General features: G+C 47.9%; 1 protein-coding gene across 1 annotated transcript in view; it reads left to right on the forward strand.

Annotated features, from left to right (window-relative positions):
- Nucleotides 1-14,652, forward strand: part of drc7 (dynein regulatory complex subunit 7) — a 50,499-nt gene extending 35,847 nt beyond the window's left edge. The window contains exons 16-17 of the mRNA XM_086127708.1: nt 14,260-14,399; nt 14,487-14,652. Of these exons, the coding sequence (XP_085983834.1) occupies nt 14,260-14,399; nt 14,487-14,574 (228 nt within the window). The 3' untranslated portion in view covers nt 14,575-14,652. The remainder of the gene's footprint in view (nt 1-14,259; nt 14,400-14,486) is intronic.
- Nucleotides 14,653-15,260: the final 608 nt, after the last annotated feature.

Raw genomic sequence — 15,260 nt, forward strand, 5'->3', positions numbered from 1 at the left:
ATGTCCTGAACCAACCTAACGTACCTCTCTGCAACCCCTGACTTCCTCATACAGAACCACAATTCCTCTCTTGGCACCCTGTCATAAGCCTTCTCTAAATCTATAAATACACAGTGTAGCTCCTTCCTACCTTCCCTGTACTTCTTCATCAGCATCCTCAGGGCAAATATTGCATCTGTGGTGCTCTTCCTCAGCATGAAACCATACTGCTGTTCACAATGTTATGTTGGACCTTACATATAGGAGCCAAATACTCAGGATGTTGTGCCCGAACGGCCGGACATGGAGTGGAGACAAAACCCATCTGGATTGGAAGAATCGGTCAGCTATATAGGCTGCAGTTATTAATCTAGCGTTGTTGTTTGCAATTCGATACTGTGTCACGCTGTAAATTGCGCATGATGGGATTACGGATTTGGTCCAGGTATTCCCGCTTGCACTGAGAGCACACGTCATTGTGGGTTGGTGTCCATCCATCCATCCATCTTCTACCGCTTATCCGGGGCCGGGTCGCGGGGGCAACAGCTTTAGCAAGGAAGCCCAGACTTCCCTCTCCCTAGCTACTTCTTCCAGCTCTCCCCGGGGGATCCCGAGGCGTTCCCAGGCCAGCTGGGTGACATAGTCACTCCAGCGTGTCCTGGGTCTTCCTCGGGGTCTCCTCCCAGTGGGACATGCCCGGAACACCTCACCAGGGAGGCGTTCAGGAGGCATCCGAATCAGATGCCCAAGCCACCTCATCTGGCTCCTCTCGATGTGGAGGAGAAGCGGCTCGACTCTGAGCCCCTCCCGGATGACCGAGCTTCTCACCTTATCTCTAAGGGAGAGCCCGGACACCCTGCGGAGAAAACTCATTTCGGCCGCTTGTATCCGGGATCTCGTTCTTTCGGTCACGACCCATAGCTCGTGACCATAGATGAGGGTTGGAACGTAGATCGACCGGTAAATTGAGAGCTTCGCCCTTCGGCTCAGCTCCTTCTTCACCACGACAGACCGATACAACGTCCGCATCACAGCAGACGCTGCACCGATCCGCCTGTCGATCTCTCGCTCCCTCCTGCCCTCACTCGTGAACAAGACCCCAAGATACTTAAACTCCTCCACTTGGGGCAAGATCTCTCCCCCGACCCGGAGGGGGCACTCCACCCTTTTCCGACTGAGGACCATGGTTTCAGATTTGGAGGTGCTGATTTTCATCCCAACCGCTTCACACTCGGCTGCGAAACGCTCTAGTGAGAGTTGGAGAGCCCCGTTTGAAGGAGCCAACAGCACCACATCATCTGCAAAAAGCAGGGATGCAATACTGAGGCCACCAAAACGGACGCCCTCAACGCTTCGGCTGCGCCTAGAAATTCTGTCCATAAAGATTATGAACAGAATCGGCGACAAAGGGCAGCCTTGGCGGAGTCCTACCCTCACTGGAAACGATTCCGACTTACTGCCGGCAATGCGAACCAAACTCTGACATCGGTGGTATAGTGACCGAATAGCCCGTATCAGGGGGTTCGGTACCCCATACCCACGAAGCACCCCCCACAGAACTCCCCGAGGGACACGGTCAAACGCCTTCTCCAAGTCCACAAAACACATGTAGACTGGTTGGGCGAATTCCCACATACCCTCGAGGACCCTGCTAAGGGTGTAGAGCTGGTCCACTGTTCCACGGCCGGGACGAAAACCACACTGCTCCTCCTCAATCTGAGGCTCGACTTCCTGACGGACCCTCCTCTCCAGCACCCCTGAATAGACCTTACCAGGGAGGCTGAGGAGTGTGATCCCTCTGTAGTTGGAACACACCCTCCGGTCCCCCTTTTTAAAAAGAGGGACTACCACCCCGGTCTGCCAATCCAGAGGCACTCTCCCCGTTGACCACGCGATGTTGCAGAGGCGTGTCAACCAGGACAGCCCCACAACATCCAGAGCCCTGAGGAACTCCGGGCGGATCTCATCCACCCCTGGGGCCCTGCCACCGAGGAGCTTTTTAACCACATCGGTGACTTCAACCACAGAGATAGGAGAGCCCACCTCAGGGTCCTCAGACTCTGCTTCCTCCAAGGAAGACGTGTTGGTGGAGTTGAGGAGGTCTTCGAAGTACTCTGCCCACCGGTTCACAACGTCCCGAGTCGAAGTCAGCAGTGCCCCATCCCCACTGTACACAGTGTTAGTGGTGCACTGCTTCCCCCTCCTGAGACGTCGGATGGTGGACCAGAATTTCCTCGAAGCCGTCCGGAAGTCGGCTTCCATGGCCTCACCGAACTCTTCCCACGCTCGGGTTTTTGCCTCGGCGACCACCGAAGCTGCGTTCCGCTTGGCCAGTCGATACCCGTCAGCTGCCTCTGGGGTCCCACAGGCCATAAAGGCTCGATAGGACTCCTTCTTCAGCTTGACGGCATCCATTACTGCTGGTGTCCACCAGCGAGTACGAGGGTTGCCGCCACGACAGGCACCAACCACTTTACGGCCACAACTCAGATTGGCCGCCTCAACAATAGAGGCACGGAACATGGTCCACTCGGACTCAATGTCCCCCGTCTCCCCCGGAACATGGGAAAAGCTCTGTCGGAGGTGGGAGTTGAAACTCCTTCTGACAGGGGATTCCGCCAGACGCTCCCAACAAACCCTCACAATACGTTTGGGTCTGCCAGGACGGACCGGCATCTTTCCCCACCATCGGAGCCTACTCACCACCAGGTGGTGATCAGTTGACAGCTCCGCCCCTCTCTTCACCCGAGTGTCCAAAACATGCGGCCGCAAATCCGATGATACAACCACAAGGTCGATCATCGAACTACGGCCCAGGGTGTCCTGGTGCCAAGTGCACATATGGACACCCTTATGTTTGAACAAGGTGTTCGTTATGGACAGTCCGTGACGAGCACAGAAGTCCAATAACAAAACACCACTCGAGTTCTGATCGGGGGGGCCGTTCCTCCCAATCACGCCCCTCCAGGTCTCACTGTCATTGCCCACGTGAGCATTGAAGTCCCCCAGCAGAACAAGGGAGTCCCCAGCAGGAGTACTCTCCAGCACACCCTCCAAGGACTCCAAAAAGGGTGGGTATGCTGAGCTGCCGTTTGGTGCATATGCACAAACAACAGTCAGGACCCGTCCCCCCACCCGAAGGCGGAGGGAAGCAACCCTCTCGTCTACCGGTGTGAACCCCAATGTACAGGCACTGAGCCGGGGTGCAATGAGTATGCCCACACCTGCTCTGCGCCTCTCACCATGAGCAACTCCAGAGTGGAAGAGAGTCCAACCCCTCTCGAGAGAACTAGTACCAGAACCCAGGCTGTGTGTGGAGGCAAGTCCGACTATATCCAGTCGGAACTTCTCTACCTCACACACCAGCTCGGGCTCCTTCCCTGCCAGAGAGGTGACATTCCATGTCCCAAGAGCTAGCTTCTGCAGCCGAGGATCGGACCGCCAGGGTCCCCGCCTTTGGCTGCCGCCCAGCTCGCATTGCACCCGACCCCTTTGACCCCTCCCACGGGTGGTGAGACCATAAGAAGGAGGACCCACGTTGCCTCTTCGGGCTGAGCCCGGCCGGGCCCCATGGGTGTAGGCCCGGCCACCAGGCGCTCGCCAACGAGCCCCACCTCCAGGCCTGGCTCCAGAGGGGGGCCCCGGTGACCCGCGTCCGGGCAAGGGAAACTGAGTGCCATCGATTTTGTCTGTCATAAGGGGTTTTGTGAGCCGTGCTTTGTCTGGTCCCTCACCTAGGACCTGTTTGCCATGGGTGACCCTGCCAGGGGCATAAAGCCCCAGACAACTTAGCTCCTAGGATCATTGGGACACACAAACCCCTCCACCACGGTAAGGTGACGGCTCCCGGAGAGGTGGGTTGGTGTCCTAAATTGTAATTGCAAGATTAGTTCTGTTGCATTGTCGGCCCCTCTGCACATTATATCGGCAGCATTGTTAGTTGCAAACCATGACAGGGGATTCCATCCATGCACTCATATATTTTGAACATTTCCGTACAGGAATCCATCCATGTACACGTAAAGTACTTTGAGTCAAATGTTTTCGGAAACAGCAGCCAAAGTTGTTCATTGATTATCACACCTGCTTTTTTGCAAATCCTTTATCATAAAAAAAATGTTTGAGAAGTGCTAGTAAAAAAGAACGCTCGTCAACACCGGCATGAAATTCATTCGCTTTGCGGTAACCAAACTGTATCGTTCCAATTTTCTCGTCCATTTACCATCCATCCATTCATTTTCGGATCCGCTTTATCCTCACAAGGGTCGCGGGGCATGTTGGAACTTTTCCCAGCTGGGACAACCTGAACCGGTTGCCAGCCAATTGTAGGGCACGCAGAGCCGAACAACCATCCACGCACATGCTGACACCTAGCGACAATGTAGAGTGTTCAATCAACCTCCCATGCATGTTTTTGGAATGTGGGATGAAAACTCACACAGGCACGGGGAGTACATGCAAACTCCACACAGAAGGGCTGGAGCCGGAATCTAACCTTGCACCTCTGTACTGTGAGGCTGACATGCTCACCAGTTGACCACCGGGCCGCCTCGTCCATTTACGTGCCCTATTATTTTCCTTTGGCCACTTAGACAACTGTTTGCCTTAATGTGAACAGTGCATCACCATGCGCTGACACATTTCGCCAAATAACTTGATACCAATGGGCAAAGAGCAGTTAATGGGTCAATCAGCAATGCATTGCAATGGCTGACTGGGGTCTCAGCATTCTGGAAAAGGCATCACTTGCTGGAGTTTGCCAAACAAAAGCATTTTCATTCTTAAGAGCGTTGCTATGGGTCTACCCATGCACCCGGGTGTGTTGTGTTAAAAAAAGATGCTTCACATAGTTTTAGCCGTTGCCATAACTATTACTCAAAAGATAGTTGGCCAAGTTGACTTCACAATTGACCTTAAAGATTTTATGTATATCCTATACCAGGGGTCGGCAACACGCGGCTCCAGAGCCGCATACAGCTCTTTAGCGCGATCTAGTGGCTCCCTGGAGGTTTATAAAAAATGTTTGAAAATGGAAAAAATGTGGGAGGGAAATTTAGTTTTTTGTTTTAAATAAGATTTCTGTCGGAGTAAAAACATGCCACAAACATTCTTAACGTTTCCCAATGTTTCTGTCAACGAAGATTTGCGTCATAGCATGTGACACACGTTTCGATTAGCAGGGTGGGATGCAAGGCAGGTGGCTGTTGCAAAAAAATAATAATTAAAACGTGTTTCATGTACAATTCACCGAGGGCAAAGAGAATCTGGAGGGCCGTGAAAAGCATTTTTAAAACGGTACACGTGAGCTACGATAGTCAAAAACACTGCAAAAGTGCGTCCCATGCCTCCACGTAGGTAGGAGGGGGGCACCCCTGCTCTACAGAATGCACTGCACGAAAAAAAATCATTTAATCATCGAGGCTCATCGTGTAATTGTAGTAAACTTAGTCATTTTAATAGTAGACTAATATAGCTCATATGGATACATGTTGCAGCTCCGGAAAAAGGAGAGCGGTGGTGTTGGTTTTTTAAAACGTACGCTTTATTTATACTTTTAACAGTCTTGACAAACACAGACACGTGTATGTCCGACTCCGTGCCTTCTCTCCTCTTGTTCAACTTGAGAGGCGTTCAAAGACAGCCTCCGAAAAACGGAAATTTATGATCACTTCAATGACACTAAGAAAAGCGAAATTAATGCACCAAAACAGAAAATCGTGCAAGTAAATCACAAAATAAATTCTACGGGGGCGTTTGTGAACACACAACAAAGGAATGAATAACATAAACAATTCTGAGACAGTCCAGTCTCCTACATACATAAAGCATGTGTTTCCTACTTTGTAAGTTTTATAGAAGGCTTTTATTTTTTTGCGGCTCCAGACATATTTGTTTTTTGAGTTCTTTTGTCCTATATGGCTCTTTCAACATTTTGGGTTGCCGACCCCTGTCCTATACTGTACAAAAGTCTTGGGCCACCAAAACATTTTTAAAAAATCGACTAGCAACAAATTAAGCCTCCTTTGTGGTGCTATTAGAAACTCTGAAACTCCCTCCAGATCAGGAAACGTTCACTCTTCTGTCCAACCCAAAGTGAGTAGCATATTTAATCGTATACAGTGATCCCTCGCTCGAACGCGGTTCACCTTCCGCGACTTCGCTGTTTCACGGATTTTTTTAGTGCAGTTTTTTAAATGCTTTTAATAATAATAATAATAATAATAATAATACATTTGATTTAAAAGCGCCTTTCATGCCACCCAAGGACACCGTACAGACAATTAAGGAAATACAATGGAAAAATAAATAAGAAATATTCTATAAAAACAGGACAGAAAATCACAAAACAGAGGAAATGGAAGAATTATTTGTAGGCAGTCCTGAACAGGTGTGTTTTTAGGAGCGTTTTGAACCAGCTGGATTTTATGGAGGGACTTTTGAGGTCGGCCGAAGAGGAGAGCGTTGCAGTAATCTAAGCGGGGTGTGACAAGACTGTGGACAAGAATAGCAGTGGTGCGGGGGGTGAGGGAAGGGCGAAGTCTGTTAATATTGCAGAGGTGGAAATAAGCAGTGCGGGTGATGGTGTTGATATGTGAGTGGAAGGTGAGCATGCTATCAAGGATGACACCCAGACTCTTAACCTGAGTGGAGGGGGACACTGAGGAGCTGTCAATGTTGACAGAGAAACTGTTTACTTTAGATAAAGTGGATTTGGTGCCAAGGAGGAGGATTTCAATTTGATTAGAATTTAATTTAAGAAACTTTGTTGTGAACCATGTTTTGAGTTGGGCAAGGCAAGAGGGAAGGGAGGGGGGTGGGAGTATGGAGTTTGGTTTACAGGAAAGGTAGAGCTGGGTGTCATCAGCAAAGCAGTGAATGGATATTAAATTTGCGAAGGATATGACCAAGAGGCAGGAGGTAGATGATGAAGAGAAGTGGCTCTAGGACAGATCCCTGGGGTACACCAGTGTTGTGTCCAAGGACCGGCAACCCGAGGCCAAGGCCAAGGACTTGGAAAATTTTCCGGGGCAAGGCCAAGGCCAAGGACTTGCCTCCGAGGCCAAGGCCAAGGCCAAGGACCAAGGACTTGCCTCCGAGGCCAAGGCCAAGGACCAAGGACTTGCCTCCGAGGCCAAGGCCAAGGACCAAGGACTGATTTTGAAGCTGAGGCCTAGCCGAGGACATGTATAAAACAATGCTATCATACCACTTGGCAGGTCTTCATGATTTGCAACACCCCTCCATCATAACCCCTTGCGCTCCCTAACGCTTGAATGAAGTGTTTTTATTCAAAGAGTAGAACAGTCAGGGTACGTGTTATTTATACTGAGAAAAACAAAAATAAAAGCATATGATATACATTTATGAATTAATGTTTTAGTGCAGTAGTTTCTTAATATGAAGTAAATCAACACTCAACAGGCATGACATGGCACGGAACACAAGTTGAGAAATGACTTTGCATAGAAGTCAATCACTGACTGCAGAAAAAGCGGTAATCTCTCAATGATAATTTTACAGTTTACCGGCAGCGAGTCCCAGGGACTCGCTGATCAGAAAAGTATGAGTGCCAGTATGGATTGAGAGAGTCCCGAATTTCGAATTCTGAAAGGGTCTACTTATTCAATTGCATATGATAATAACACAAACAACAACATATACAGTACATACAATGATAGACAAATGCTGCAAAAATTTTAATAATTCAGGAGCAGGCCTGAGGATTTCGGAAATTCATGGTAACCGTTTTTCGGTTCCGTCGGATTATCCAATGGGAAACTACGATAACAAATGTTGGGTTCCATAAACGTTCATCATGGGAACCCATTTTTCTATTTTGACTGATATTGATAATCACCCATTTCTTAAATATCGTAATTAGTAGACCTTGGTGAGTTTTTTTCACCGCCATCTCAAACTTTCATCCGCGCGATTCCTCAGTTAGCGGACTAAAATAACAACCCGCATGCGCACATAACGTCATCTGTTGTGTCCCCCCCAACACTGAAAACAAAACAAAACGAAAGTAAATTAGAAGAAACACACTCACACACCACACCACACCACAAACACACATAGAGGCGCAGTGAAATCGCGTTGATCACACAGTAAACTCAAGTGCGGTGACTTTTATAGTTAAACTATTTTTCGGTACCGTGAAAATGACGCCACGGAAACGACACGCTACCGGTAACGATTGTTCCTGTGAAATCCTCAGGCTTGCCGTAGTTTTTTAGTTTGTTTGTTTGTTTTGACTGAGAAATTTCCTTGCGTCCCAAAAACGCACATTGTTTGGAACTGTGCGTCCCGTGGGAAAATTATGCGTCTAGGACGCGGGACGCAGAGGTAACGAGATGGCTGAATCTCTAAACATTCTCTGAGTACTACTATTATTACCACTCCCACTAATACTACATTAATTAATAACTTCAACTTCACAATAATAATAAAAAATAATTAAATCAACCATGATTTTAAACTATGTATTATCAATATTCATTATTCCAAACATGAGAAAGCATTCAGCAAACATAACTGGAATCGAGCAAAAGGACTCCAAATCCCAACGGCCAAACCCGAAAGTGAAGTGCCGACATTATTGACTCCAGCTGGAACGCAAATTACTTGGTTCAAACAAACATTCTAGTGCGACCGCACAAACGTGACGACTGTGCAAAAATAACTAAATAAAAGACACCACTGTTACAGAAAGGCTTTACACGCTATTTAAACTGCCGATCGTGAACAGAACAAACCGTAATTGAAACTAACTGTGATGCCGCTCTTTATACGTTGCGCTAACTGTTACCTGTCAGTGGCAGACCCGCCCCTCTTAAAGCGCCAGAGTTAATCCATCAATATGGGTTTCCTCGGATGGAATTTATTAGATTCCTTCGTGATATTTGTGGTCCTTATACAATGGATTTGAGGCTCTAATCCCTCATTGTGTCCGAGGACCGGCAATCCAAGGCCAAGGCCAAGGACTTCACTCCCGAGGCCAAGGCCAAGGACCAAGGACTTGACTCCGAGGCCAAGGCCGAGGACCAAGGACCGGCTCGAGGAACACATCTCTGGGGTACACCTGTGGTGACTGAGGAGGGCTTTGAAGTGAAGGATTTGAGCTGGACAAACTGTGTGCGGCCTGTGAGGTAGGAGTGGAAGAGGAGTGTGGGAGAGACCAATGGGGAGAGTCTATGTCATGGTGCGAATTGAGTCCCACAACCTCTTTATGTTGGAAGTAGACAGGGCTTGCTCTGCCCGCTCTTTGTGCTTAGACCGTGCTGCTCTTAGTTGCCGGTTGAGATCCTTCTGGGCCACCTTTAGCCCAGCGTCATCGCCAAGCCTATGGGCTCTTTTCTTCCTCCTTATACATTCAATAACCTCCTTCGTAATGTACGGCTCATTGTTTGCATATATTTTTACAGTTTTTTGAGGGATAATGTGCATGCAGAAGGAGACATAATCTGTTATTACTTCAGCAGCCTCATGAACATGTGTGTCTTGGAAGAAGACACTCCAGTCTGTGCAGAGATAGCTTCCCTTGAGCTCCTCTACTTTGTCGTTTGACCACACATTCACCGTTTTGATTTCTGGCTTGCTAGCCTTAAAAGCTGACCTGTAGATGGGAAGTAGGTGTATCGCTTCATGGTCTGAGTTTCCCAGGGGAGGCAGGGCTCTTGCAGTGTAGGTGTCCTTAATATTTCCATAACATTTATCCAGGATATTATTTCTCGTGCCATATTGAACATACTGATGAAAGCCAGGCAGTGATTTATCCAGATTACAGTGATTTACGTCCCCGAGGATAAACATGGGGGCGTCAGGTTTATCTTGTAAACACTGGTGGATACAGTCCGTGATCTGTCTCGCTGCCTTCACAGCATTCCCGTTTGGTGGCACATACACGACACACAAAAATGTTGGTAAACTCTCTCGGGAGGTAGTGTGGTCGCAGGGATATGCACATCAGCTCCAGATCGTGGTTGCAGAATCTGTCTTTAGTGGCGAAGTTCCGACACCAGCTGTCGCGAAGGTAGATGCAGAGACCGACCCCTCTCGTTTTCCCGGAAGAGTCCTCTCGAGCCACGCGTATGTGAGTGAGCCCGTCCATTTGAATGAAATTGTCCGGAACATCCGCGTGAAACCAGGTCTCACACCAGCAAACCAGACTCACGATATTCGAAGCTTGCTCCTGCTTGGGTGCGCAGCACATCCAGTTTGTTCTTGAGCGGGAGTGGAAGTTTGACAGCTCTCCGCACCCGTTGCCGAACGCCTCCTCTCCTGCCCCGCTTCCTGATCCTCTTGGGACAGCTCGGCGTTGGCGTGGGTCGCCGCTGTAATTCCATGAGAATGTCTTCCAGCACGCTTGGCGACGGAGGAAGTCCATAAACCCGTAGGTTTAGGAGCTCGATCACGCTGTATTTGAGGTGTCCCGTGCTGGAGAGCACGCCGGCAAAACACCGTGCTGGCAGCCATACAAGAAACAGAGGCTTCATTCTTCCCCAGTTTGAGGCATCAACGCTCAGATTGACGCACAGGCACAAGCGCAGAGAAAGTAGATGCTGTGTCCAGTGTGCAGAGCAACACAAAACAACATAACACACCACAAACAGCCAAACAAAGTGCAGCAGCAGCAGGGGCCTTCCTCCATGTCGCCTGCAGAGCAGCGCCATCTTGGAATTCCATCTAGGTAGAGAATTAGGTGGCTGAGGATTTTGTTCATGACAGAGAAGAGAGTTCTTGAGTTTCTTTCGTTGGAGAGGATGAGGCCGGAGTAGTAGCTGGATTTGGTTTGTGCAATTAGGTCTTTGTATTGAGTGACATCGGTGGTGTACATGTCCTTATGGATGGTGAGACCGGTTTTCTTGTAAAGTCGCTCAAATTGGCGTTTTTTTGATTTCATAGACCTGAGGGCAGGTGAAGAGAATGAAGCAGTCCGGGTTTACAGGGGGGCGAGAGAATTGAGAATACTTGTGAGGCAGGTGTTGTAGTGAGCGATGAGGTTATCCGGGTTTGAAACGGTGTCTGGGGACAGGGAATGGTCGATAATGGAGCAGAGGGTGTCAATGTTGATATTTTTGGTGTTACGAAAAGAAATGAGGCGGGGGGTTTTGATTGTAGAAAGGCGGAGTATGGTGTTAAAAGTGAGGAGGAAATGGCCAGTTACAGGAAGAACATCAGCAGTGGGCTTGGAGGGGGAAAGACCAGAGCAGCAAACCAAGTCCAATGTGTGGCCTTTGATGTGGATGGGGAAGTCGATAAGACAACGTATCCCAAGGCTCTCCAGACAGAATGCAAAGTCTCTGGTGAGTGGCAGGTTGAGGTTGTCCATGTGAATCTTGAAATCTCCCAGCAAAATTAAATTTGGCGAGAGAGTGGATAAATGTGTGATTAGGCTGGAAAATTCATTGATAAAATCACTATGTGGCTTCGGGGGGCGATAAACTGTTGCGATGATGGTTGGCGAGGGTCCAGGGAACTTAAAAACCAGGCATTCAAAAGTGCTTGATGCAGGAACGGAGACGGGCAGGACTTTCCACTTCTCGCGGTGGATTACCGCGAGTCCTCCTCCACAGCCTTTGCCACGGGAGCAGCTGATGTAAACAAAGCCGGGAGGAGTTGATTCATTCAGAGCAGAGAAGTTGTTCGTCTGTTGCCAGGTTTCTGTCAAAACGAGGAAGTCGAGTTTGCGGTCGGCGAGAACATCTTGGATGAGGTGGCCTTTGCTCGTGAGTGAGCGGATGTTAAGCAGACCAAAGTTGATGGCGGGGGTGTCGTGTTTGACTGCAGCAGTGCTGTTAGCCAACCTAACCAGGTGGGCTAATGCATGATGGTTGATGTTGCAGCCAGAGTTTCTGGGAGTGCGTCAAGAAGTGGACCAGGTCGAATTGATTGAGCCGGAGTTTTTGTGCTCGACGCTTCTGCGTGACCCGCGGTGGATGTAGCGACGTCGTGGCAGGCAAGTGATGTCCGGATGATGGTGCAGCTCTGGTGGCGGATCCGAAGAAGATCTGCGACAGAATAGTGGAGCAGTCCTGCCACTGGCTGATGGCAGAGCGTCAGGAGTATCCAAAGTAGTCCAAAGGCAGCAAGGAGGTTTTTGCGCCCCATGTCGAGGAAGGAAAGCCGATGTGGTGACAGCTGGTTAGCATAAGCTACCGGCGTTATCCCTTGAATGAGTTACGATGGGGTATGATTGATCAGATGAATTAATGATCCAAGTTACATCAATCACAGTACCCACAGTCCAAACAGGAGCCCAAAAAGAAAATCAAAAGGAAGATCTGAATTTAGTAGAGCTCGGGAGTGAGAAGCGGCGATATACACGCCTGCGTCCTCTCGCCCCGGAAGTGAGTGTTCTTCTCTTATTTTCTCAGTGAATTGTGTTCTGCCAACGTGAACAGCCTCCGCACCTCGTCTTTGTACATACATACCCCACAATGTCGACGAAACGTTCTGCACCGACAAAGACACCTGAGGACGCGCTCAAGCAATATTATTTTACAGTACAGTATAGGGGTGTTCACATGGCACACATTTGCATCGGTGCTGCACCGACGTATTTTGTTGCGATATATCTTACACCGGTGTAAACTTTGTGGAGCGTTCACACATAAAAAGCTGCTGACTAAAGAGAAGCGCGTTAACCCTTGTGCAGCCCCACTTGCATTCACACGGCAGTTTCTGCGGCCGTGCAATACGACGGAAATAAAACAAAGAGTTGTCATGCTGGTTCTTTTTAAAACATACACTTTATTAATTTGTTTAACTCAAGCAACTACAGGCACCTCCTTTTCCATCTCCGTGCCTTCTGCTCGAGAGGTGTTCAATGACCGCCCCCGAAAACGTAAATCAACGATGACTTCAATGACACTCAGAAAAGCAAACATAATGCGCCAAACAGAAAATCAACAGAGGAAATCACAAAATAAATTCTATGGGGGCATTGTGAACACACAACAGAGGAACAAACTACACAAACAACTCCGAGACAGTCCAGTCTCCTACAAAAGGAAAGATGACGGAAGTACATCAGAGCACGAAAGCAAAGCATCTACCCATATGTAATCAACTCTTCTCACGCGTAGCGGGTCTACCCCTGTAGCGTTCACACGTACCATTTTGTATCGGTGCTGCCCCACAAACGAGCATTTACTCCTGAGTAAGTTTTTAAACCACCTCCTTGAGCAGCGTTAAATTTGCTCCGGGTTAAGCTGTTTTCAGGGGCTACACCGGTGTAACTTTGTACGTGTGAACGCTCTACAGGTGCTGCACCGGAGTAAAAGTTGCCGTGTGAACACCGCTTATTTCCAAAAACTATTATAGTTATTTGTTGGAAACGTTTGGGGGTTTTTTGTTTGTTTGTTTTTTTGTGCTTGGGCCTGAAAACAGGTTTTGGTCTTTGGTTTCATTGTATACATAGTTCAGTATTGTATAATAACTGTAAAAAATAAAGCTCACTACTTCACGGATTTCACCTATCACTGGTTCTTTTTGGAATGTAACCCCCGCGATAAACGAGGGATTACTGAATTCCTTGGTGGAGTCGTGGATGAGATCCATGCAGCGGACACATTGCAGAACAGAAATAACCCCTACTCCCATATGACACTGAACATTTGATTATGTGACGATTATCAGAAGCTAATGCTCGTATTACGACAGCGTGTCTGCTCATGCTAATCCGTACAAACACTGCATTTCTGCTCTACTTTTTGCTTGAACGACCATGTCTTGAAAATAGAGGCTCTCAGTGGGCAACTATTCCAGGCAACTGAACACAAATAATTCAATTCAATCATGAATGGAAATCATCTGTAGCTAATTCTGCATTTAATGAGTATATGTTCTTGCCGAGCCAGCAAAGAGCAGTGACAATGCTCTAGTGATGCACAGATCGCAGTTTTCCGTACAGAAATGTCTCCGTGCGAGATGTGAGTGTGCCACATTTGAATGGAATGAAAGAAGCCGTTTTCATTGAATGGAGTCTGCTGCACCCACAATGGCGCAAATCACCTTTTTTACTGCACCACCTGCGAAATTACCAACATCTGGAGTAACCTGCCTCCATGCAGATATAGAACACATGTTCAGTTCTGAAATTAAGGCCCTAAATAAGTCTAACCCTAAACTATGACTATTCACATCAAAATAAGAACTCTCATATTTTGTTTACCTTATATTTCAGTGATATGAGAGGTCACAATGTTAAGAAGCCAGTGGCACTTTGTTCATAAATCCTATTGCATCAAATGTCATAGTATGTATGCGTGTGTGCAGGCGACACAGGTACTACAGAATAAACAAGAACATTACCAGGAGAACCGGCAGAACATGAGTCACCAGGAGTTGAAGGAGTATCAGGCCTACTGCGCCCAGCACATTTTTCAGATACACATCGCCCAGAAGCGCCTCAGCATGTATGTCACGTGCTCGCTCGCGCGCGCACACAAACACACACACACACACACACACACACAAATATTTGACACAATGTGTGTTTGCAGGCACAAGAGATCAGCAGCTCAAAGGTACCGTGCACTGGACCAAAGGCTCAAACAAGATCCCAGGCTGGCCCCTTACCTACTCAACTGAATGCACACACACGCACACACACACACAGAATGTGTCATTTAATGTTGTTATTGAGTGATTAAAGCAAGAAAAATGTTGCATGGGTTTTGAAGTTCACGAGTCTAAAGACCGTAACCTGATTCCAGCCTCGGAAGCTCATCTTACTAGTTTGCAGCATGAAATTTTTTTGATGTGTCTTTCATGACCACACTCAGAAAAACTTTCAAGCAGCCCTGTTTGAAAAGACATGAGAAGTCTGACATTTCGTTTTTAGTGGTCACTTTAGGGTCATAAATTTGTAGGTGCAATAATTCCGCAGCTGGCACGCTGAGTTCCTTTCCTCTTCACTTGAATCAAACACCAGAGCCCATTAGTCACTGCTTGCAACTTTAATCTTTTCATTGGTAAGATCTGAAAATGAATCCTGATCGACAAAAACAATTGTGTGGCAAGTTATTTGTGTTTTGACTTAGTGCCAAGTTGGCACTGTGGCATTATCTCGATATACACACACATGTACTATTGCTTCCCAGGAATGTGTTCACCTTGAGACCAGTTTTTGAATGGATGCTCCAAAACAATGTTGTCATGGTAACAAACCAAAACAACTGCATCTGTCTGTTTTCAGTTAAACACTCCTCTTGCCTAAATCGTCCTGGATCCATTTACTAGATGGAGATTTTTGAGGGCTCAAAACTCTTTCCCCG

The sequence above is a fragment of the Hippocampus guttulatus genome, chromosome 1, assembly GCF_054856545.1.
Source record: "Hippocampus guttulatus isolate MCC_2025c chromosome 1, RoL_Hgut_1.0, whole genome shotgun sequence".
Lineage (NCBI taxonomy): Eukaryota > Metazoa > Chordata > Actinopteri > Syngnathiformes > Syngnathidae > Hippocampus > Hippocampus guttulatus.